General features: G+C 31.8%; 1 protein-coding gene and 1 long non-coding RNA gene across 2 annotated transcripts in view; one reads left to right on the top strand and one right to left on the bottom strand.

Moving 5' to 3' along the window:
• The window catches only part of LOC143236909 (cadherin-related tumor suppressor-like), a 128,950-nt gene that overhangs the window by 43,659 nt on the left and 62,300 nt on the right, over positions 1-22,991 (bottom strand). Inside the window, exons 2-4 of the mRNA XM_076475587.1 lie at positions 6,831-7,142; positions 4,668-4,901; positions 1,397-1,598 (exon numbers count right to left, since the gene is read on the bottom strand). Of these exons, the coding sequence (XP_076331702.1) occupies positions 1,397-1,598; positions 4,668-4,901; positions 6,831-7,142 (748 nt within the window). The remainder of the gene's footprint in view (positions 1-1,396; positions 1,599-4,667; positions 4,902-6,830; positions 7,143-22,991) is intronic.
• LOC143236911 (uncharacterized) lies at positions 556-9,575 on the top strand. The gene is made up of 3 exons (XR_013019790.1): positions 556-967; positions 6,854-7,131; positions 9,408-9,575. It is a non-coding gene; the product is annotated as an uncharacterized LOC143236911 (long non-coding RNA).

The raw sequence follows: 22,991 nt of genomic DNA, 5'->3' as shown, positions 1-22,991 counted from the left end.
TCATTATTTTTATTGATAATAGATTAATTTAAAAATTGTAATACAGTATACTTTGGCAAAAATACATTGCTTGAATAAAAGAACATCACCTTGTATGGTATATTACATGATACAAACATAACGAAGAATTTCTTTGTTTGTTTTCAGATATTCGTCCCTAATTAAGAACTAATATAGCACAAGGAAGGCTGCTAGTTAACAGGGTCCTCCGACCGCTCTTGGGACACTGATCTTTTATAGAATTTGACAATTACGCACTTAAGCCCTAAATGCGGAACGCGATTTGGAGGGGGAATAACAGGACGCGAACGTGGGACATACAGAACTGGGCCATGATCAGCCTGGTAGAGAATATTATGCACGAGAGTGTGGAACAATCGACTCGACTAATATTCAGCTATATTAGTTGTCATTGTTTTAATGCAATACCACACAATGGGATATTTTCACTCTTTACACTTCAAACATTCAAACCCTATATTTTTATTGTTGTATTGTATAATACTCACCCACTAGGAACTGTTTCAATTGGGAAAGAAAAACAATACAACAATAAACAGTGAATCGCGTGCAACCAAATATATCCTTATTGTTGAAATAGTATAAGATCACTATACCTAGATAGTTAATATAGATTTTGTTTTTTAGAAAGCACTGAAACGTATAAAGTGGTTAATATAAATAACTTATCTTACTACAAACTAATTATGAACTCATCAATCAAAGTCTCTAATATTTTATAAATTTCAATAATGCTCATGCCACTAAAATATCATAGCCTCACGCTTTTACGTAGAAATGATTCACACCAGAAGGCCGACCGTGATTCCATGGTTAGCGTGCCAGACTGCGGAAATGCGGGTTAATCATTCGCGTTAGGTTGCACATGTTGAGGGAGCGGGTGCATTATAATGTTAAGGGTCGAATCCTATCATTCGACAAGACAAGTGTAGCCTAGGAGTTGGAGGTAAGTGATGTTAAGTACTCTTAATTAGGAACACTTGGCGCTACTATGTATGTATACATATATGTACTATGCTCAAATTGTTTCGTTAATTAATTTCTTTGCTGTGGTTCAAAAAATTTTAGATTTCTCTAATGTATATAATCCAACGTTAGGGCCTTTTTTGGTAACATTTTATGACTTGATTGACTACAATTAGGGTGTCTTTATGGGAAGATGTAACGTAAGCATTTTTGCTCAATTGAGGAGTAATTGAAGTCTGAATGCTGTTTATTCACTGGTAATAACAGATAAAGTCAAAATCTTATTCTGTTTGAAAGATTAGCGTGAAGGATTTTGGAAGATTGAAACTTTCGAATATTCTAGAAAAGGATAAAAAAAAAAACAGTTGGTTGCTTTCAGTCAAACTCTACCTAATGACTAAAGATTTACCAGAATCTAGATCGGTGGCACTGACGGTGATAATGCTTGACCCAACTGTTACGTTTTCATACACTTCGTCACTGTAGCTCATGGGGTTAAACAAGGGTGCGTTGTCGTTAAGGTCCAGAACGTTGAAGTAGACAGTGACAGTACTGGACAAGCTGGGATGTCCCGAATCCTGGGCTTGAACAACAAAAATGTAGTGCTGTACCTAAATAAAAAAAAAAGATTGAAAATACAAATAACCCAATTAATTCATTATACAAGGAAGTAAATATTACGTGAACATGCTCTTCAGAAATGTCTTTATTAGGAAGGCCTTTTGAGCAAATATCTACCTCTTAGATGCTCATAAGGCCTTTGGTATCATTAACATCTTAGATATAAACATATGTGTCACCTCTAAGCTATACATGAGGCTGTGTTATATTTCAGGCGAAATTGTCAGCATCTCATGTATGACTGGCTATACATTTCACCTCGATGCTGTAAATGAGGCCTTGCAATGTCTTAACATAAAATTATTAGCATCTTTGTGGCATAGATATATATATATATATATATATATATATACAAATATGTTTACCTATGTGCTGTTTATAAGGGTTTGCTAAGTTTTACGATAAAACTATTTGCTTCCTGGATTATATATCTAGTTTTGTGAGTCGAAGTTTAACGGTGCATAAAACTGCATTACAGGACTTCTAAGGAATACCGAATAAAGCCATTTTCTTGGTTCAATTTAAGTTCATATTGAATTGTGAAAGTTATAGAAGCCCTATATAACAGTTATATCTATATGTGTTTAGTATTTAAGAAATGTCAGTTTTTTTTTATTTTGACCAATTTACTGTGCAAGTAATCGAGTGATCATTTAATATGAACGTATAATGTTATACGTTACTTTGGAAGTTTTTCGATAGACGGCAGTCAAAAACATATGCAGTGGCCAGTGAGGTGAAAACAAGCAACAAACAACAAGAAAACAATGTGATACGCGTTGAAGAATGAATACCAAAATAATGTCATGTGTGAAAGGAAATATCTGGTCACATCGCCCAAAGTATGAAATATTTCTGTCAAAAACAGTATTTACAAACAAACACTTGTGGTAAATTCAGAAAACCGTAATAGAAATATTAAAGCTGTTATGGATACCTGATAACAGAGTTTTACACTTGATACTTTCATTTATTACCGTATTGTTGAATACACTTCACGTTAACAGATATATACATTTGATACTTTCACTTATTACCATATTGTTGAATATCACTTTACGTTAACAGAGTTGTACATTTGATACTTTCAGTTATTACTGTATTGTTGAATACCACTTTACGTTAACAGAGTTGTACACTTGATACTTTCAGTTATTACCGTATTGTTGAATACACTTCACGTTAACAGAGTTGTACACTTGATACTTTCACTTATTACCGTATTGTTGAGTACACTTCACGTTAACAGAGTTGTACACTTGATACTTTCACTTATTACCATATTGTTGAATATCACTTTACGTTAATAAAGTTGTACACTTGATACTTTCACTTATTACCATATTGTTGAATACCACTTTACGTTAATAAAGTTGTACACTTGATACTTTCACTTATTACCGTATTGTTGAATACACTTCACGTTAACGTTGCTGTTTCTTTAGCTGTTATGTTTACAATTTTTAAGCTAACAAAATATTCAGTATAAAGCAATTAATTTTAAAACACAATCTATGAAATTTATATCATATGTACTTTCTCATTCGGCCGTCTCATTAAAATTATTTAATAAAAAAGTTTTTTTCTATCGGATTACTAAGAATCCTGACAGAATATCACTCAAAATAAAACTAAATTTCTAACCAAAATAGTTAAGGACGATAGAGGCAAAGATGATAAAAACTGTAGATATTTCTAGAGGGACTAAATTGAATAATGTTTTAAACAGAGTAAAATTAATATTTATTCAACATAAGGCAGTAAAAACGGCAGAACAGTGGTCCAAAAAGTGTAAATATTATAATTTTTTAGTTAAACATTGCAGGTGAATTCAAAAAACAATAAAAACGACAGAACTGTAAATATAAAATGGAAGTTGTCTTACTTCTTAATTTCGTATTGCAGGTTCAAATTGTACTACAATTACCTAATTACTGTTTTTTATTGACCACCGAGTTCTGTGCTTACTAGATTTTTTCCTGTGGGCCATGTACTACAACTAGTATTTAAATTTCAAGTCAGTTGGCACAACTTAAGAAACCTGCAAGTAATGATTCTCTTTAACTAGAGAAATGAGGAAAGAAAGTTGAGACATTCAGCTTTAATAATTTCATCGATTATCTTGAAAAAAAACCTACACAAAAGTATTTGAGTGACACCAGAAGGTCATAAAATAAGTTTCATAGTGATTTACCACATACAGATATGTCTCTCTCTCACTTGGCCCGGCATGGCCAAGCCTGTTAAGTCGTAATCCGAGGGTCGCAGGTTCACATCTCAGTCGCACCAAACATGCTCGTCCTTTCAGCCGTGGGGGCATTATAATGTCATGATCAATCCCACTATTCGTTGGTAAAAGAGTAACCCAAGAGTTGGCGGTGGGTGGTAATGACTAGCTTTCTTCCCTCTAGTCTTACACTGCTAAATTAGGGACGGCTAGCACACACAGCCCTCGAGTGGTTTTGTGCGAAATTCAAAATCAAATCAATCAATCTTTCTCTCACTATATACATATTTATTAAAAGGGGCTCTAATTTTCCATACGCTACTGAAAAACTGTATCTTGTTATAACCAAGGAAGGTACTATATTTTTACATTTTGTTGTTTGTTAACGCCCTGTAGGTAATAAAACACATGAATGACAGATTATTAATTCGTATCACTTTCCGATCATAGAGAGCTATGTGCTTAGAGCAAAATTAAAACCAACTTAGAAATCAGTATAGTTAATTGAATATAGTTTTCTTACGTTTATTCTTATGACTATAATGCATTGTTAATGATCTGGGAATTCTTGTTGTTTGTGATATTTTCTGCTGTAATTCCAATAGTATTTCATGAGGTTTTTCCTACTTAGGAGATTTACGTTCGTCCTAAATGCACATATTAAACTAACAACGCAAACCAATAAAAATATGGTATTAAACACAATAGATTTATAGAGTGATGACATTCAATATATTGAACAAAATAACTAATATAACTATTAATTAGAACAACAACAAATACGCTATATAGTGTGTATACTTTATGATTAAAAAACAAAACAACAACATACCTGCTCATAGTCTAAGTGGGATGTGAGTGTGAACTCTCCGGTCTGTGGATTGAGGGAGAAGACATCATTACCCCAATCACTGATGACACTGTAACTGACCTGTCCATTAATACCAATGTCAGCATCTGTAGCAGAGACAGTTCCAACTCTGGCACCTCTCTGGACCTCTTCTGAAACATCGAATGAGTAGGCATATTCTATGAACTCGGGAGGGTTGTCGTTACTATCTGTAACCTGAAGAGACCAGATAATTTGTTTAAATTACTTAATTATACTTAACTTGTTTAATTTTAACGCATGCATCTGTTGTGTTTCTCATTAATACTTATAATTTATATTTCATAGTCCTAATTTGTATTTTTCAGTCTATGTGTACTGCATTTCAGACAGCTCCACTGAATGGAATTTAAGATGAATAATGTATATGGCGATAACTCTAATAGTTAGAAACTACACAATTTCTATAGTTGTTTGGTGTTTAAAACTACTTCCATCATTGTTAGAGTTTAACACACGAAGCATTTAGGAATGTAATAATACTCTTATCACTGTTAGAATTTTGACACATAAAGCAAGTATGAAAGCAATAGCCTTTAGTCACTGTTAAATTAAGTACATATAAAATATGTGTTTTTGGTTACCATTTCATTGGTTGGTTGGTTGTTTTTTGGCGCTAAGTAATTAGGCTATCTGTACCTTGATCATTGGTATTATGTGTGTTATTTTGTAACTGTGTTGATTAGTATAAATACCTAATAAATTTTCTTAAACAACCGAAACAATATCTTTGTAGTAGTATTATAGAAATAACATTATGTCTAGTTTCTTAATTTATACTGTTGTTGTTTTAGTGCAAATCTATCTAATAAGTTATACGTGCTGTGTCCACAATGTAAAATCGAGCTCCATATGTTAGCATTGCAGGTCCATAATCTTACCGTTGATTAATCGGGAACTATTTTTCATATAGTGTTATGATTGTGTTAATTATCCGTCATTAAACACCAACTACTTTAGAAATAAATTTTTGAAAAAAAATACATTTTATCCTAAATTGCCTTAATTGAGCTTGTAGTACTAAAATTCGAGGATCGATTCCCGCGTTGGGCAGAGTACAGATATCCTGTTGTGTATGTTTGTACTAAGAAAACAACAATATCGTCCTAAAATATTATTTGTCGAAGATAATACTTTCAGTCACTCTTTCTATGTAAAAAACATTTCAAATGCATACAAAGTATAGAATATTTCAGGTTATCGATAATTCTGCATTTATGGCAAAGCTACTAAGACTATTTGCTGTTGCTCCTAAATGTAAACTACTAACTAGAGGGAAGGCAGATGGCCAATATCACCGTGCTTTCCAGCATCTATGTTAAGGAATTGACTGTCATTTCTACAACAAAACCACACCTTAAAATAAAAGCAATACTTTAGTGGAATCTCAAAGGTTCGAACTTTTCTCCCAGCTCGTAAATCCAAAGCGTCACAGAAGACCATACCGCGACCGAATATTTACATATTCATATTTACATGTACATAAAATATTACATATAGAACTTGGAGATCCAGATTTCTGTGTCTTCCAGAAAATTGTAAACACGTATTATTATGATAATATATTTTGCAGAAAACAGGTAAAATACATCCTACCAAACTTTCTATACTCACTATAATATCAGCATTAGAAAGAATAGTCTTATTTTTAACACTGCTAAAATACTGTAACAAAGCCAAATGATTAATCTATATTTGCAGCAAACTATTTATGCTTATTGCACAAGTGTTACTCTTTGTAATTACGTTGTATTTACACAATTAAGCTTAAATATAACAAATAGAGTTTAAATTAGCTATTTTATTCGTTGATTAGATATTTTTAAAACGCTACTTTGTCGGATATTTTTTGTTGTGTATATATATATATATACATTTGTACATCCAGCTGCCACGTTTCATTTTATTTCTTAGTTAAAATGAGTTTAGAGTTATTTACATTGATAGTTCATAGTACAGCTAACACGCAGATCAAATCAAAAACCTTATTAAATAAAAAGTCTCATAAAAAATTCAAATATCTATTCCAAAAGTAAAAATACGTGCTATTATATTTTAGTATGCGATAAATAGCAAATATATAAGTCAAAAGAATGTTCGACGAACCACTATTGTGATCTTGGTTTCAGAGGTCTGAAACCCGTCGAATGCCTGTACTGCGAACTGGTGAGTCGGCTCCGTTTCTCGATCCAGTGGGTCTTTCAAAATGAGAACGCCACTCTCTGAATCAAAACGGAACTTAGACGGAAGGCTATCGTTTATCAAAGTATAGGAGATGGTTCCTTCAGTGTCTGGATCAAAAACAGAAACTGTGATCACCGTATAACCTGGTGGGACATCTTCAGACAATGATCTTGTGTATGGAGCGTTTATGAACTCCGGTGGACTATCGTTTCGATCTTGAATGGTAATAGTAACCTGTAATAATAATATAAAAATATCCTTGTAATTTGTTCATTGAAAAACAATATGTAAATATAAATGCATAAGTACATCAAATCCTTACAACTAGGAAAACGCTCCTGTCATATAATTCTTCAAAATTTACATTTCGTGAAATAAGTTTCAACTGTTTAATAAATATAAAAGAATGATAACATTGACAACAGGCTATATTTAATAGTTAATATTTTTAAAGGTTGTTCAATTATACAAATATAAAATTCAATCACTACGAGAAGCAACTGCCTATATATGATATAATTATATCCAACTGAAATAACACTAGTATTGCGTTTGGAACTTGCATTTAATTCGGTTGATACGATCGATGAACTTACAATTATAACAGTTTTGTCACAGTTAGTAAGTTGTTTCTTACAAACTAAAACAACGAATATTTATCAAGTTTGTAGCCTGGCTGCACACAATGACTTTGACATATAAGATAAATTTAATATCACTTTCAATATAGGTAACATCTTTTATAACACTTCACTATGTGTACAAATATGCTATTTAAAATAAGTATTCTAGAAGTTGTGAGTAAGTTTGAATGAAATACAACTAAATGGAATAATCTGAAAATAATATAAAAGCTTTTCAAGATTGGTAGGTATAGATATAAATTGTTCCATAAATATAGTTATAATGTAATGCAGCTATTTTTATTTTATTATTTTTAATATTGAATTGCTTACCTATTTTATCATTTCACCATTTTCCTGTAAGATACTTTATTATGAATGGTTAATATGCCACAGGATCACGATACTGTAAAACTAATTTGCAATAAATATTTATGTATTATGTATATGTACGTATGTACGTATGCTGTTTCATTAAACAAATGTGATAAGAGTTTGTTCAATGTAAATGGTAGTTACTTAAAAGTTTCTCTCTCTTTGTTATGCTTGTTCAAAAGAACGTGTGAAACCATTGATTCAAGACCAATAACATTAATTTGTGTTTTACGGATATGTAATTGTCTGAGACAAGTGTAGGTTTTCACATTTGTTACAACAATATTTTATTATGTGCATATATGAAAGAGCACAGTGAAAAACAATATTACTAAGAACAAACAACAAAATCATACAACTGTTTGATTATTACTCTTGATAGAATCATCCAAATTATATTCTTTATAAATATATACTTGCTGCCAAAATATAGAAAAGAAACTCTACATTTAGTTGTCAACCTACAATTATTATTATATGGAACATTTTTTTTTAAACAACAACCCTTTAATTACGAAGGTTTTATAACTATTGAAGTCATACACGATGTCTCTAAATGGCGTCACTTTTCTCAAAATTACACAGAAAAGACAGTTTTTTTATTTAAACCAGACACTATAGATATATATATTTCTTATCTTCACTTCAGAGGTGAAAGCTGAAAATAACAAACTTGGACATTTTTTTGTTATTTTATTTAGTATAATCGTTCCATGGTATTGAAATTAAAAATAATTAATTTTTAGTACTTAACAACTGATGAAAAGCAATTTGTTTATACAGACCAGAACTAAAATAATTCTAAAGTAATATACAAATATGCCACTGAAGAAGATAATTATGAACATAAATTGATTAGCAATACTTAATGTCATCAATAATACACTAAAAATCATAATGTTTAAATTGCAGTAAATCATTGGTCGGGTATTTCTATTGTTAGCGATATTTTCGGCCGTAATTTTATATCTCAAACTTTTGGCCAACTAAGAGAAAATCATTTTGTTTTAAATCTAAAAAGTCATCTATCTTTGCAAAATAAATTTAATAAGCATATTCATAATTATATATATATATATATATTAAGGAATTACTTCGAACTTCATAACTAATATGTTTCAATAATACTAGCTTAATAAAATGAAATAGGTTATTAATTAATTAATATATAAAGCACAATCCATATGCTAATTAGGTTCGCATGGTTTATGCCAAAAAGAAAAACGAATATATGAAACTTGAGATATTTGTAATAGTAGACATGTGGCATCACATGTGGTGTAAAAATTTAGAAGTATGTCTTTTACTTAACTTTTACTTTTAACATACCTATTTTATTAATTCATAACTGTTATAACAAAAATAAATAGATTTCACTGAACTTTATATGGAAACGTGTACATCATTTCCCTTTAAGACTGGTTATATTGACATATATTTAGTCATAATGGTTTAAATAATTCTGACTGTTATTAATTAGGATCAACATGTATCTTTTCAGGTGGCCGAAACTCGTGAGATAGAACTATGTTTTAGATTACAGAAAATAATTCGATAATAGCCAAACTATCCAACTGACGAATTAATGCATCGTTATCATTATAGTTTTTAGTTTTGCTAGTGTATTATTTTTCGACACTGTATATTTTAATCAGTTAATTATGAAGAATTAGTTTTATAAATGTACAAGTTACTTTTAAATTGTGATCTATATGGATAGCTTACTTTAGTTAAAACTGTTGATGAAATATATATTGTTGAATAAATTACCAATTGCGTTTTTAACATGACTTGTCTTCTTCTCAGTATTGGACAATTTTTATATTACTGACAAATAAGTCACAATTCTTTCACACACAACGCAAATACTCTATCGTTTAGCTATTTATTTTATTCTGAGAGTTTACAAACACGTGTCTCGTTTATTATTAATTCTTTAGTTATGAGATTGTTATTTCAGAATTTCCACTTTATAAACAAAGTATTTGCCATGCATCTTAAAGAAGTGCTAAATAATGCAGTTCTTTTACAAACAAATCGATCTCTGAAGTAACAAAGTTCTGAGGCACTTTCGCCTACCTTCATCATCTTTTGATTGAAGAGAAACTCCTAGCGTCTCATTTTCCTTATGAAGACATAACGTATCGTCAAAGAATTTTGTTTATTCCGAGTTGCTAATCAAGACTATTTGTTCATATAAATCAGAGGAAAATGTTTCTATCATCCTGGAATCATCACAAACAAATATAATCTTTTATCACTTTTTATAAACAGTTTGTTGTCAGGGTAGATGACGTAAGTCTGTTAGTATTGGTTATGTTATTATTGATACTTATAATTTTTTGCCTTCATTCCTTTTAATTGCGCGATCGATTCTAGTTGTTTTACAATAGTATCAGTGGTGAAGCTTTTGGATAGATAGATAAATAGACAGATAACGGGTGGGTGGGTGGGGGAGAAACTTCAAAAACTGCCGCTTTTGGGAAAGGCCTCGTGGACTGACATGGCTAAGGGAAAAACCAATCAGCAGTGCTCCGCCACCATTGTGCCAGGATGGAAGATGGAAAAGAGGCCAACCACGGTTGACCCCAGTTTTTTGACACTCCATTAATCTCAAAGCCAGCTCACTAATGAATCACCTAGCTGTCAGAAAGTAAAGAGGACTGTGTGGTTGAAGGGTCAGACGAAATGACGTGCGTCAGTATATACAGTAGCACTAGTCGTTTACATATATGACATTGAGGCCTGTCTTATTTAACTTTTTTTTTAGGAATAAGAAAAGAGAAACAAGAAACGAGGTAAAAGTTAGCTTAACAGCAAAAGTTCAAGTGAGGTGAACTGCTTTGGATTCAAGTGTGTTTTATTTAGCGAGCCCATGGTGATTGCACGTGCTAGATGGCATGCACCAACATAAAGTTTGAGTTGAGCGTCAAATACAACCTTTAGGGCTGAGTAACACATACCTAATCCTACCATGTGTGCTAATAGTTAGAATTTGGGGGGGGATGTAATATATGTCATTAATGTCTATCTACGTCATGATATCACTGATGAAAAATAAGGTGTTGTGTTAGGTGCACGTACGTTTGTTGTGAGATTATTATTTTTAGAAGTTTTTTTTATTTATTATTGTCACTTTATTAGAATCATTAACTGATTTTACAGTCTTTCTGCTTAAAATTAATACCCATCGTGCATCTCTGACAAACCTTTCTCATTGGCCCAAAATTGTAATTCCATATTTATTACACTACGCCGAAAACAATCGTTATATTATACAATATTCGTTCACAAATATGAACGTTTGACTGAATTATTTTCAAGCACATATAGAAACAGAATATATAAAAGATTCACGAGAGTGTAATAATTATATTTCAAATAAGTAGAGAAGCGCACTAGTTTGTACTTGTGAAATATTCTTCTCAGATTAAGCTAAAAAAAAATAGCAGGTAAGTGAACTGTCAATATCCACGATAAAGACTAGAGTTTTTTTCACCACTTATCTTCAGCGACTAGTAATTTCAAATAATTTATAATTATGCTAAGATGGCTATCAGGAAATCAAGCGGACACAAGTTAATTTTTAAGAAACATCATCTACATAAATTTAAGTGTCAGAAAAATTTTAAAAAATACAGGTTTATGTTGATCACTAGGAAATTGAAAAGGGTTATATGCGTTAATCGTCGATAATTTTGAACTAACTGGCTAAGTGGACTGAAGGCAATCAACAACACTCAGTGATCGAATAGTGAGGTTTGATCATTACTTTTATAATGCATCCATGTCACAGAGTGCGGAGTGCAACGTTGCGGCAATGGGATTCAAAACCTAAACTTTCATATTTACAGTTCGGCACGCAAACCACTCGGTCACGTCTGTCCTACACCGAGTAGGCATAAATGCAAAGTCAAATCTTGAATAAGAAACTTAATCTATGTTTCATTAAACAGTGGTTGGAAACAAAATCTCAATAAAAACTTTCTTACATAATAATCTACATAAGTAAATAATTCTGTATTTATGTATGAATTAATTTGATAAATGTACTCTTCTGATGCAAATTTTATGAGCTAAGTAACAGCTAATGCGTGCGTGTTCCATTAACAGACGGTAGAAATAATTCATCATTAGTAAAACGTTGGAGCAAATCTGTTACTCTGCTACATATATACACACAATGAGGTATAATAGTGAGCTGAGAATGTGTCTCGAACCTAACGCACATTGTTCTGATGAGCGTGTGGTTAATCACTGCTGTCAGATTCTGTATGTACATTGCACGGCATTCATTACCACAACAATGACACATTTGCTTCTCCGTGTTTAAAAATGAACAGAAATTTTTTCGAGTTTTCTTATCACAGCAGAAGATCTTACCTCAAACCGCAGCAGGGAAGCTAATAAATTCTTAGGCCATAATTGAAAAGAAACCAGAATCCATTGCTACAGAAAGACATAGGCGCCACCCTTCGTCCTTCGACCAAAACTACCTTCATCAATTATCCTTGTCAAACGCAATATATTTTGGAATCGATAGAAACCATTCACTGATATTTTTTAACATTTGAATAGATAAACTATACTGTGTTTAAACCAACACCAGTTTAAGAACAACTAGCTTATATGTATGGTAGAGACCTGATAACCAGTGATCCTGAAATGGATAATGAAAAATTAAAGATAGATTCTGATGAACAGTTAACAGGGCTTTTCTTTTCATCTAAAGCTGGTAAATGTTAGCTTTCCACACTTCAAAGACACCTAGTTACTACTGTCTTTTGCTAATGAATTCTTAGATTTTAGGAAACGTTGGTATTTTTGTTTTATCGATGAAGAACTCATTCAGATAGCAATGTCATTCGAGAACGGCTGAAGAGCTTAGATTCATAGCAATGTCAGATTATTCAGATATGTTTGGCGTATATCACAAGTGTTGCCAATCTTGGTTGATTTTCAGATATTTTAAATCATGGTTAAGAAACTTCTCCTTACTTTTATCAGTTTTTAGGTATTTTATATCACAGTAAAGGAAGGTTTTATTACTTTAATTGATTTTCGGATTTTAAATGTGCTTTGTGGTGAAGTAACAGTGTTAGTCGCATAATTGACATTTTACTTAATTTATAACTGTAAGTAACTTATTAAGGCCAAACCTAACTGAAAACTGCGGAAACAAAGCTTGTAGGTATAACAAAACTCTATTAATTAGAGACTACATATCACTTCAACATCAGCACATTGTAATTCTGCGCAAAGCTACACGAAGTCTTTCACTATTACGAACGGCTGATACAGATAGGCCTCGTGTTACCTTTGCGCATAATCACATAGTGCAGTTGTTGAAGTAATTTTTGTATTATAATTTTTGTCTCTAGATACAGAAGCAAAAGCTATAAAACCAAAAGAAGACCATGGAGACGAGTAGTTTAACTAGATATTAGATATTATACACATTTCTCCACCTATTTATTGGAAAAAGCAATGATTTCTTCTTTTCATGCGATTGTTTTAGTTAACAGTCCATAGCACATAAATATTATACAAGAGTTTTGTATTGACAGGCTAAATTATTTGTGATGGTTGTTTTTATGCAAGAAAAAAAGTTTGGTATTCTCAAGCTGAAAATGCTAGTAGTTATCATTTTATTTTACTTTTATAGAAAAGCAAAAAAATATGATAAAATTAACATTATCACTTGAGGGCTTATTTTATTATCAGAGATTTTCAAAACGTATTTATTTTTCAGTACTTTATAACCATGCAACAGTGAGACGAAGAAAAACACTCTAATAACGAGGGTTGATGCAGAATTGAAAATATCTTAATTGGTTGAACATATTTTGGAGAATGGATTAAAATTGTTAAGTTCTACTTCTGATAAACTGATAAAAGTATCTGGTTGTGATACTAGCAGTAAAACAGCGTGCGATTATTAGTAAAAAAGAAAAAAATTGTAATAGAAGTAATGTATTACGACATACACTATGATGTACTTAGCAATACTTAAAACTAATTAAATAATACATTGGTATTATAACAAGTTAGTCTGGGTTCGAATTCAAGGAAGAGAATTGCGTATTTTGTGTATAAAGAATTTTGTTACCCTTAAATTTCTGAATTAGTGTCACAAAGTACCAATAATAACATAGCATTTATTCTGAGCTTAATTTCATGATAACGTGAAAGAGTAGTTTCAATAAATAGTGCCATGTGGATGTGTATAGAATACTCAAAGAGAACTGTGAACAATACGAAATTCCAACTTATAGAAAATTCACTACAGCTTCTGACATCAACATATAAACTATTTTTGAAAACAAAATGACGTTAGATTAACAATCAAAGTCATTTGTTAAATGCTGTCAAGTTATCTGTTAGCTGAGAAAAATCTCAGTTGGTCCTTAAATGTTATCACAATAATGAAAACTTCATAAAAAACCTTTCTTACTCTACATGGAATATGCAGACACTTTATTATATAATTATAGGTTGTTGAGACAACTGTGTTAATCTTGAGTAAATTATTTTTGAAATCTTCTTAAATTTCCACAGAAATTTAATGCATTTTTCATAGATAGAAATGATTTATTTTTTCAATGATGTATCGAAATTCATTATCCATTAAATAAAATGGATCTAAGACTTATGTCATTACAGGCGATAAAGTATGTAGGAAATGTATATTATTTTTCTAACTATAAAAACATAAAATGTAGACTCAGACCAACAAAACTGTAAATTCAAGAGTACAGAGGAATTTCTAGGAAGTAGACTCGTGTACTTATAGAAAACGCTGCTCTTCAATGCCCTTTGACAAGTTAAGAAGGCAAAAAAGGATAGATTATTAATTTCATGTACTATTGGCCTATTATGTTCCAAACTCTTAACTGTGATTCATGTCGAGTAATGAACACAATAGTAATTGTGCAAATGTTTATACTGTTTGTTTTTCTTATAGCAAACCAAATCAGGCTACCAGCTGTGTCCACCGAGGGGAATCGAACCCCCTGACTTTAACCTATAAATCCGTAGACTTACCGCTGTCTCAGCGGGAGACGTAGAATTATAATTATGTTTTTAATTCTAGTGTATTCCTATAAAAATAACTAATCGAATCTTGTAATAGCTTTACGCCTTCAAAATTATTTTTTAAGTTTTTCTAGATAACACGTTATACATTTCACAATAACAGATAGAGTTTGTACTTATTATAAACGTTTAAAATTGTCATGACGAGAAATATCTATTATTTGTCAGCTACGTGAAATTCGGGATTACAGGTTTGTGAAGTTTGAAGAAAGTGTCAAAATCAGTAGTTACTCAGTTATTTGTATGGTATTTAAATAAATAAAAGAAGTAATTTCTCTTGTTAAGAACGTAGATCGTAAGTTAAATACAGAATGATCAATTAAATGTGGAAAATTTAATGAAATAATTTACTGTGCTGTATTTGAACCCTAATAATACAATACATTCGCGCTTTAATAGCATAATATTTCGAATGGATTGTTAGACACTATTCTTGCGGAAGCTATGTAACGAATTTCATGCTGCCTTATAATTTTAATGTTCGTTAAACTGTTGTTAGGGTCAGTTACATAGGTATTAACTTACAAATAAAGCTACGTTTACCCCTTCAAGTGTGTAAAGATGTTTAGTTGTTTCATATTATGATACATTGTGTTGTATTGAACTACAAATTAGACACTTTAAAAGTTACAACAATGATATTAACACCTATTAAGAAACTTAGAAGTATGATTCAGAATAAATAATGACGAGTCTGTGTAATATGACTTCGAAAAGCTAAAATACGAAGTGATGAATTACAAATTTGAGACGTAACCCTTTGTTAATAAAACAAACGTTGGAATGAAACATTTGCTGTTTTCGGTGGGGATATTCTTTCTTTATCAATCTTTATTGCAACAGTTTACATGTCCTTGTTGCACACAGTGTAATTTTAGGATAATTATTGACTGATTCGAATAAACAGACATGCAAGGAAATATTAAAGCATTTATTGGGTCACTTCACGATTTGAGGATGTGGGTGCGTTGTAAAAATGATGGTCAAATCCAACTCATCAGTTTGACAAGAGTAACCCAACGGTTAGCGGTGAATTGTGTTGACTAGTTATTTTGCTTCTAATCTTTCTCTTCAAAACTGAGTGCTGCTATAACATATAGTTCTTGTGTAACTAGGCGAGAAATTTAACAAATAGATTTGCTCAACAATACCAAAACATGCCTCAAATGAGTGTAACATGGATATCAATTCCAGTTATTTCAAAACCTCAGCTAGGGTCAATGATAAATAACGTAGTCTCTGTCTGAAGAGTTTTGTTTGGTTTGTCTTGAATTTTACGCAAAATTACACGAGGGCTGTCTGCGTCAGCCGGTCCGCCTGATCATACCGGGCCATCCGTCTGAGGAGAGTCTGTTAATCAATTAAGAGACTGAAACAGTAACTCATAATTTATGAAACTAAGTTCCTTGGTCGTAATAGTTGTAACAAAACAGAACTGTTTTGAATACATCTTTGTAAGTGAAACGAGTATTCTATTGAGTTATCTGAAAACTCTTCAGGATGACAAAGTATTTTTTCGCTAACTTGGAATACTTATTGACAATGAAATGCAGCTGTTAATAAAAAAACTTGATTTTATTGTGTGTAAATTTCTAACTTATCGAAAATCTTTAGAAACTAAAGGAAATCGATTAATTCCAGCCAAGTCAGTATAGATATTATGTTTGGTTATTATCCAACTGAAATAATAATTTTATTTAGATAATTTATTTTGCTGAATGAGATTCATACTTTAAGAATTGTGCTGCAACTTTATAAAATAGAAATGAATCAAAGCATCATAATACTCAAACGTATGCAAAACAAGTTAACATTGTTTCTGAAGATACAAGGATATCTCATAATTTACGTGTAATATATATATATATATATATATATCTAAAAAGTAGGGGTTGAATTCCTGAACACAGTCGACGGACTACGTATATAAGAGATGTTCTACTTGTAAAGCACACGTAAGAGAATGTGAAAGATTATGGAATGTTATTTCTATAATATACCAATAAAACGACCTTTATATTACGTTATAATTCTTTTCCTCTCAATCCTCAAGTAAGAACAAAACGTGTCACCTGTTTTCCCTTCCCTTCTCGGCCCGGCATGGCCAAGCGTGTTGAGGCATGCGACTCGTAATCTGAGGGTCGCGGGTTCGCATCCCCGTCGCGCCAAACATGCTCGCCCTTTCAGCCGTGGGGGCGTTTTAAAGTGACGGTCAATCCCACTATTCGTTGGTAAAAGAGTAGCCCAAGAGTTGGCGGTGGGTGGTGATGACTAGCTGCCTTCCCTCTAGTCTTACACTGCTAAATTAGGGACGGCTAGCACAGATAGCCCTCGAGTAGCTTTGTGCGAAATTCCAAAAAACAAACCCTTCCCTTCTCTTTCCTACCCTACCAAAAAGAAATAATCTATCAAAATTCAGTATCTTGGAAAGACTACAAACCTGCAGGCTACTACCTTTTTTTTTCTTGTTCCAGTTCTAAACAGTATGAAAACTCCCTGCTCAACTAATTATTTTCACCGACTAAACGGCGGGTGTCAAACGGTGATGCTAACATAACAAACAATTCTTTTCTTTACGAGACACTGACAGCTAGAAGCTCTTTTGAACAGCACTGCATATTCCATTTGATAGCCTGACTTGCAGCTGGACACAATTCGTCATGATGCCATGAGAGACATAAGAAAAGATGAGTGTGTCATTTACTTATCACAGGTTTTGAGGTTGAAATACGTTAAACGTAGCGTTGCGTCTCAATCACACATTACTTATCATAACTCTGAATATGTATATATTTTCCCCCAGAAAATCGCAAAAAGATAAGGAAAAGTTGATGTTATTGTGTGTTTGTAAAGATTATCAAACAGTGAAAAAAAAACGTTTCTATTGCATTTTTATAGATTTCTGCTGTTCACAAGTAATTTCAAATGTTATTTCATCGTCTTAAAACAGTAAACAAGTTTAAAGTGAATAATCATTTTTGTGGCTTCATTATTAAATGACTAAATGTAAAACAATAGGATTGTTAAAACGAAAACAAGAAAGAAAATGAAAAAAAAACCTTTGAAATTAGCAAAGAAATAACGTCTCAGTCAGAAACGTTGTGAACATTAAATGTCCACTTAACATTAGAAAATACTTCGTAGTGTAAGTTTTTTTTTCCTATTTTCTTGACATTGTTTGTTTTCTTTGTCATTGTATCACAGTGTTTAGTTTCAGCTGATTTTCCTCTGGACTGCTAAAATAAGATAATATTCGGTTTGACACGCTGGGCATTTCTAAACACGATCCAATCACATATGTTCTTCCCTACTTTAAAAAAAAAGTTGTTTATTTTCTCTAAGCCTTTTATTGCAGAAAATTATGATTAACTACTGATATTGTAATCAGTGTCTATCATACTATCAACAGATAGAATATTGGTTTTGCGTAAATTAAATTGTAATTAAAAAAAAGAAAAAGAGCGGGAAAAAGGTTGGACTGTGTACTTCTATTAACATAAGATTGTTTATTATTGATACAAAGTATAACATGTTTTAAAGACTGTGATCCAAATGCACTTTTTCATAAGGATTCACGTTTTTAGTATAAAACGAATGCTCTTCTTAAACATTTCTATTTTTCTAAAGTGTGTTTCAATAGAATGTTTTTTACAATAACGCATTTCAAAGTGGGTTACATCTTATGTTCTTGCGATAACACAGAAAATTTGCTCTTGAATTAAATTATATATAATATAACCATTGTATTTAGTCACATATCTTTCTATGTTGTTACTGAATTAACATCTTAAATGGAATTGTGACAGGAAGATATTTATGTAATTTCTTTGTTACTTGCTTGCTCTGGATGGAAGTAAACATAAATGTGCGAGTTATTGAAGTACCATTTTCTTTACTCTATCTTCTTTAAAACTTATGACCTTGCCTTGATAGTAAACAGTCGTAGATCTATTTACCTTGTTATGACTGCAGGCTACACTTTTATAGCAAGCTAGCACAATAAACAAAACTTTTAGAAAGAGGTAGATCTCAGGGTGAAAGGTTAAATAAGCCAAACGAACAGAAACGCAATGACACCGATGAACTAAACCGGACTTGTAAGGCGGTACTAGGGAGTAGGCGGGGATGTGCATTCCCTAATTACAGCATCAATACGTCCCATTTACTTCCTCCACTTTGTTTCTCTTCTGTCGTAAATCGTTCAGTCTATTATGTTGGACGAGGCCTACTCAGTGCTACCTTTCCTTCCAGTGCTTACTACATAAATTGTTTGGTGCTTTAGTATTCTCTTTAGGTTATATTTTCGTTAGATGTAATCTACTTTAGAATAGATTCATGTACTACACTATCAAAATCGTAATGCTGATAATATCACAGAAGAATCGTTTAAGGTCGAATTTATATGTTTCTATTTCAATAATGGTGAAAAGAGATCAAACTAGTATGACTTTATGTTGTTTATATAAAGAGAGATCTAAAATGTTATTGTTCGATATTCCTCCTGCACGAGTTAAAAATACAATACTTGTTACAATGTAGTTATTGTATAATTGTAAAGATAATACAATTACAATTTATATATCACAGTTATTACAGTGCTTTTTAATTATATTGGATAAAAATGAGCAACATGTCTCAGCTTCTAGTCACTGTTGTCCACCCAACACAGAAATTGAATTCGCAGTCATTCAGTAGTGAGATCGTAACACAATCAAACTTATAATGTGAGCTGATATTGGGAGATTACAAATCCAAACTTATTACAAAACAAGTATGTAATTGTATTTTGTATTTATGGCAAAGCTACCAAGACTGCTTGTCACTGTTACTAATTTGGAACAGCTGACTACAGGGAAGGTAGCAGCACCCTACTATTCACCATCTGTGCTAGATTAAAATGACAAATATTTTGTAGACGTGATTTGGCTCTGTGGCAGAACTTTGGATTTCGTAACTGGAGAACCGAGTTCGAAACTCAGATCTCTGCTACAGAGTCAATTCGTGCCCCTGTATTTTAGGTAGGCTTTAGTATAGAATGAAAACGACACCAAACAAAACATAAGGAATTGCTTTAACTTGTGGTTAGTCTATAGTTTGTTATACAGGCTGCGTCTTTCTTTACATGATAAATAAATCCTTCATAACTTTGAATAATTCAAGAATAGTGTTGAATGTTGAAGAAAGCTGCGGCTTTGGCAAAAGAATCACAGTTAAAAATATCCTGGTATTTCGCAAATATCTTAGTAAAACTGCATCAGCAAATGTGGTTTAGTGAAACTAATGTTAGAGATAACAATAAGTTTATAAACAAAGTATAATTCGCAATTTATAAAATGAAACTTTACTTAAGTTTAATTCAACGTATAATATAGTTAGATCAAAGAATAATACACACAATGAATAGGAATGGATCATGATTGTGACAAGGATTAGGTCTATGATGACCCAGCTGTAAATCTGGGGTCTATTGACCTAAAAAAATCACATTTTGATACTTGCAGTGAGCACTGTATTGCTTTTTGTTTCAAAACGAACAAAGAGACAACGGTTGTCATTTAAATCTTGCAATTATTTTTCTAAGATGTGAATATAAAAACTCCACGCTCTATAAGATTATTGAATATTTTTATGTGATCAAGCTTGATATTGTTGAAATTTATGCTATAAGTTTCGGTTTAAAAATGGAAAAATAAACATAATCTGTTTATAACTGTTTAATTATTTTTATTAACACTTTTATAGTGGCTGAAACGTGGAAAACACAAGAATGAATGCGAGAATAATTAGGTAAACTTGAGATAGATACAGATAGATCAAAAGATGTTCCTCAGTGACACAACGCTATATCTGCGGACTCACACAACTACAAAAAGGGTTTCAATACCCGTGTTGCGCAGAGCACAGATAACCCATTATGTTGGTTTTTACTTAATTCCAAACACTCACAGATCGAAATTTAGAAGCAAAAAAGCGATGTGTGTGAAGTAATTAACCTTTCTTCTCTGAACGTAAAAAAACAAAACCAAGCAACTGCGTATAAAAAAAACTATATATTTATTTACGCTTACTTATATCCGATAAAAACAAAATTATCTGACGTTATTCCTTACACTTAAAAAATTCCTATAATAACAAACCACGAAGGTTTTAGGTAAATAACTATTTTCTCGTGTAACAAAAAAATCAAACCAGTCGTCTTGATAACTGACAAAGAAGATTACACGAGAAAGCACTAAGTCGTACAATAAAATTAGGCGTAAGAAGTACTTCGAAAAACTCTGTATTTTACTAACTCGTTAACTTTCTTTGTCTCTCTTTTGTTTTAATTGCTTGGTTTCTACTTTTCTTTCTTATCCCTTGTTTTCATTTTCATTCGACTTTCGTGAGAAATCTAACCGAGACTGGCCATAAAATAGTCTGAAATATGCCCATAAAAGCAGTGGAGAGGAAAACATTGGGATGAAATGACAGTAACACTTACAGGTGCTATCACACAGACATACCTTGTAACTGAATGGATGATTTCTTATGCTTTAAAGACTAGTGTTTTTGACGTCGTCTGTACAATGAATATAAAATTCACCTTTTGTTTTTAATTGCATTCAAACAATATTAGTTGTGAACATTAGTAAAATGTATTTATTTTGCTCTTTCGATTACGTTCGGATGATCACGTCTCTGTCTAATCCTGGTGTATAAAACTAATGTCATTGTTTTAAAGCTATCATAACATTTTATAGTTTTTGTACGTATAAGGTACCGTTTATGATTACTCTATTGGTTTAAGAGTGTTTGAGAGCCAGGTGTTATATATTAAAATGAATATTTAGTATTAAGAAAAACAAGCGACCTGCATAGATTAACGCTAGCACAACTATGTACATTTATATAACAGTCAGTATCAGAATCGTACTCTAAAAATGGATAATTTAAAAATCTTTCCATTTGCAAAATGTGTTTGACGTCATAAATATAGATATATTTTAACTATAGAACACATATAGGATTTTCTAACTTAGAGATTTCTTGTTCTACGCATCATCGGGTAGTTTTTTATTTATAAAAAAAATACTAACATCGTAGTTATCTACTTAATTGTTGAAGTTGAGCATGGCGGAATATTATGTGTTTTTACGTTAAGAGTTATACATTATTTACACAGTTTTGAGAAACCAGTAGAGAGATATCCAAAATGAGTGATTACCTAACACCTGAAAGTTTTTTAAACACATTCGCTCCCAAGGTCACGCTTGTGGAATTTCACTGGGGCCTAACTTCATTTTGTTATACTGAATAACAATTTTTTGGGCGGATTTAAGGTTATTTAAGAAATATGGTTTTGTTAATTTCAAAAATCGAGTGACTTGGGCCCTTTATGAAAGTCCATTTACTTCCAGGACCATGTCACTCACATTCTTTTTGTTCTAACAAAAGATATATTTTATTTTTGTAATAAATGACCCAGTTGGGAAATGAAAAAAAAATTGTTTTCCACAAGGATTTACAATTTGAATGTTTTTTAAAGACGGCTGGTATAGGTATTAAAACTTTAATTAAAATAAAATATTTTAATTTATTTTGGATTACATTTTCACTTCAAATGGGTTTCTTGTCGTTATGAATTCGAATACATACGCATTTAATCAGTTTTGTACTGTGATGTAATACATGCGAATACAAGTAAGTTTTTACTGCTTAAACATTATTTTAAAACCATATCAAAAGCTTAAGAATAAGCCTTACGAACTAGACTCAAATAGTCCCTTACAAGTACTGTGAATCACAACTGCGTGCCACGGATTTAACAACATATGGTCCATCACTGGTATATGAGCGACGCGGAAGCAAAAGTGTTAAACAATATTTCTATAACATACATTTTTTAGACATATTTATTACGCTCTTAAAATTTATACTAATTGCATTACATACAACACAATTATGACACCAGCTACATGCTCACAAAAACAGTGTTTGTTATTAGGTACAA

Source organism: Tachypleus tridentatus, chromosome 13, assembly GCF_004210375.1.
Source record: "Tachypleus tridentatus isolate NWPU-2018 chromosome 13, ASM421037v1, whole genome shotgun sequence".
NCBI lineage: Eukaryota > Metazoa > Arthropoda > Merostomata > Xiphosura > Limulidae > Tachypleus > Tachypleus tridentatus.
This window is presented reverse-complemented; position numbering and strand designations above follow the sequence as displayed.